Genomic DNA, 4,136 nt, shown 5'->3' with positions numbered 1-4,136 from the left:
TTCGTAGTTAAAAGAGTAGCCCAAGAGTTGGCGGTGGGTGGTGATGACTAGCTGCCTTCCCTCTAGTCTTACACCGCTAAATTAGGGACGATTAGCGCAGATAGCCCTCGTGTAGCTTTGCGCGAAATTCAATATAAACAATAAACAAACTGTCTGGGTAGACACACTCGTATACTTTTAACACAGGCACATCGCGCAGCGGAAACTGTGATCGCGTTTCTAATATTGAGTTACAGCGATAAACTCATTAGTACTGATCATTCATCATAAGTAACAAAACAGTGAAGAAATATCAAGAAATATTGAGTAACAAGATCGTTTAGTTACATTACCCGTGTGTGATAGCACGGTGATAAGTTGTGAAAATATGAATAACAATGACAAGTTGCTTTAAAAACTCGTGTATGGTTGTTAAGCGTAAAGCTTCACTGTGGGTTATATTGTGCCATCCACAAGGATCGAAACCCGAATTTTCGTTTTTATAAGTCCAGGAGTTTACCTTTGAGCCATGGGGGTAGGGGGTAGGTACTGCTGAAGTTATTCATTGGAGCCGTCATTTAATTTTGAAGTGATAGGGAAAGAGTCTAATCAGCAACACCCACCGCCAACTCTTGGGCTACTCTTGTCAGATAGAATAGTGGGTTTTTTTTTACCGTCACTCTTATAACGCACCCACGGTTCCGAAGTGCGCAACGCAATTTTTGTTTTGGTGTAACTGGGCGCAAACCACGAATCCGTCGAAGAAGGGGAGGGGCGAAATAAGGTTTTCGCTAAAAATTGATAGAATTATATTAAAATGAAATATATCAAAACATATGAAAATGCATTCTGCTATGACGTCAGTAGAAGTTGCCAATAGATTCGCTCGTAAGAAACAATTGAGATTCAGTTAATAGTTTACTGTCAATACTAAAACCTAGTCTTCAGTTCCAATTCACATTTAACGAGAACAGAAACTCAAAATTAACTATTTAGAATATGCCCCACGTGTATCACAGATTAACACGCGTGGTCGAAACCTACGAACGTAACACCGAGTGAGTTGATTGCACATGCGCAACGATATAAAATATTCAAACTACCATTTCGCTGATACTACAACTACAATCAGGCTTAGTTGGAGTAGATAATAGTCGATAGTATTAAATATAAGGGAACTGAATGTGATGAGAAAACATCCCTCGAGTGGAACGTGCCTGAAGGTTGTTTTATTATTGATTTTTTGTTACTAGCCTTTTCATTCAGTATGGACCATACTGCGCCCTGTCCTCCCTGCTTCTGGAGTAAAGTCAAACAGCTTATTTAATTATAAAAACTAATAATTCAGCAATTTCCACGCTCCTTTACATATGGCCAAGCCGTCTCCTCCCCCCCCCCCCAATTCGGTGACTCAGCGGTAACTTTTAAGGTTTATAACGCTAAAATTCGGGTTCCGATCCCCACTGTAGACACGCGCAGTTCCCAGACTTTAATAACACGTATTTAACTGACGGTCCATTAATGTTATGCGACGTGATCACGTAAATCCGTGGTCTTGTTTTTTTTTTTGTTTTTTTTTATTTTCAAGTATTAACACAGCTAAACATAATTACAGAGCTATGCCATTACCCTAACACGTGGGCTGAAAAAAAAATGTTTTTTAACTAATTTTTAAACACACCGTGGAAAACGAACAATAATAAAGTTTTGTTACTTAAGTATTTTCAAACTTGCGATGGAAGAAAAAGGAAATTATTCATAAATCATCTTCTTTGGAATAAACCTTAAAACATTCTGTTAAAACTGTCACTATGGAAACACGAAAGATATTTTCATACTAACTAAACTGTTATATAACACGTGTTTGCATTATTTAAAAGAATAACAACAAAATATTATTAATATATATATAACCACTTCACCAAAGATGTCTTCCTTGGTGGTCCTCTAGTGGCACAGCGGAATGTCTGCGGACTTACAACGCTACAAATCGGGTTTCGATAACCGTGGTGGGCACAGCACAGATAGCCCATTGTGTAGCTTTGTGCTTAACTTCAAACAAACAAACAAAGAAACAAACCCTACCTGAGCCTTTTCTACCCGACCTGGAGGATGGAAGCTCTGGGGCAGACACGGCGCCATCGCTGTCCTCCTGAGAGTCATAAGGCAGAGGTTCATTTTCAAAACGGACAGACTGGCGGTGCCTCCGGGTCTCCAGATCGGCGGCGCGAGCACGTGGCAGTGAATTGCTTCGGAATTGGCAGTGTCCTCTGGATGGGGGCATACGGCCTAAACTGCTTTGTCTGTACAAAACAGCGGGTTCTCTGGAGCTTGCATGGTGCACTTCGGTATCGGAACAACTTTCTGTCACTGAGCGCCGCCGTCGCCGTAGTATTCCGGCCTGTGGCGGACCTTCTCTGAGAGACCGACGTGTTCGACCCCTGGGTTGCATAGTTCTAGTCGTTTGTAAACTCGGCCGTTGATCCCTAGCAGCATATCTATCGTACACCTCCTCCTCGTGGTGTCTATCTCTTGGAATCCTCTGTTCACTCTCGGCCCTCAAAATCCTTGTTGGACGACCACTAATGGAAGCCTCATATTCCTCCCAGTACTTGCGGCGGGAAGTGCTACTCCTCTCAGGACTCTTTGCCAGAGTTTTACGAGGTGGGTGCATTCTTTTGGAAGGAGCTGGTGGAGGTGGATACCTGTGAAATGGGTGTACCTGCTCAGCTAGACTTTCTAGCATATTGGGGTATCTGGGGTGCGTTCTTGGTTGTCGCGTGACTACTGGACGCCGAGATACCTCTGGTTCCCTTCTCCAGCGCTTCTCTTCCTCTCGGACTTCATCCCGTGGTACTCTATGAAGACGAGGGCGGGAGTTATAGTAGAGACCATGGTCATCATACTGTCGCCTGTCTCGATCGTTTAACACAATTGCTACTGGCGGAACCCCTGATGGTAAGCCTTTTGTCCTGGCATGGATTAGTTGCCCATTTTCACTGTTACCGTTAACGTCTTCCACTGCTTCCTCCTCCATCTCTTTTTTCCAAACTACAACTGGCGGACGCACTTCTTCTACAAGTCTCCGTGAGGGATGACAAGGCAACCTCCCAGGAATCTTGGAGCGAATGGTTAATACGAGACGCCTTGGAATGGACATTATGATGACCACGTCATCCAGACTCATGTGTCTCACATCAACCAAGTTCACAGCTAAGATTTCATCACCTACTTTGAGTAGTCCACTGTTGTACACAGCACTTTCAAGTGCTACTCTGGAGATATATACTCCCCCTGTCCGTCGGATCCCATCGCCCTCCCGTATGTACAACCCCAACGTCTGCCCTGGCCGTTTGATGATTTCTATAAACTGAACAGTGTGGCTACTAGTAGCAGCACTCAGGTACTTTTTGCTAGCTTCGGCCCCAACTCGACCTAACCTGCGAGGGTCTAAGACCCGGATGATCATCTCCCCACGCCTCTCAACAGCCTCGATATTAGCGGCTGTTACAGCATCGAAGTCATTCTCTACCTGTTCAATCTGTCTAAAGACCTCGGTGGAGATCCCACTGACCTTCCGGAAGTCTCTCTGAACAACCATTTCCGGTATTCTGGGGCGGGACGGACCAGGTATACTTATAACCTCCTCGACCACTGAAGGCTCTCCAGCTTCTGTCTCCTAGATCACACACACACAAAAAAAAAAACTCAATTTCACGGTGCAAAAATAAGGATTTCTGAGGATTAAATGCATAACAAAGGTAATACTTCAAGAATTTAATAGTAATTAAATATGTGGATAGCTAATAATGCAACGCTTAACTATCAATAGTTTCGTATCTCCCCACCACCACCCCTTTTATCTTTGCTTGTTTCGAACTTATTTATCAATTCAAAATTATCGACAGATGGATGCAGATGCTCCTTCTGTATACAAAATTATCGACAGACGTGTGCAGATGGTCCTTGTGTATACAAAATTGTCGACAGACGTGTGCAGATGATCCTTGTGTATACAAAATTATCGACAGATGTGTGCAGATGGTCCTTGTGTACACAAAATTATCGACAGATGTGTGCAGGTGGTCCTTGTGTATACAAAATTATCGACAGATGTGTGCAGATGGTCCTTGTGTACACAAAATTATCGACAGATG

At 43.4% G+C, this 4,136-nt stretch overlaps 1 protein-coding gene across 4 annotated transcripts in view; it reads right to left on the bottom strand.

The window, feature by feature from the left end:
- LOC106468175 (rho GTPase-activating protein 100F-like) overlaps nucleotides 1-4,136 on the bottom strand; it is a 60,229-nt gene that overhangs the window by 23,973 nt on the left and 32,120 nt on the right. For all 4 annotated transcript variants that reach the window (XM_022396476.1, XM_022396477.1, XM_022396478.1 and 1 more), the window contains exon 3: nucleotides 2,065-3,658. In XM_022396476.1, the coding sequence (XP_022252184.1) occupies nucleotides 2,065-3,658 (1,594 nt within the window). The remainder of the gene's footprint in view (nucleotides 1-2,064; nucleotides 3,659-4,136) is intronic.

This window comes from Limulus polyphemus, unplaced genomic scaffold, assembly GCF_000517525.1.
Source record: "Limulus polyphemus unplaced genomic scaffold, Limulus_polyphemus-2.1.2 Scaffold2901, whole genome shotgun sequence".
NCBI lineage: Eukaryota > Metazoa > Arthropoda > Merostomata > Xiphosura > Limulidae > Limulus > Limulus polyphemus.
Note: the sequence above shows the minus strand (reverse complement) of the source record. Positions and strands in the feature narration are given on the sequence as shown.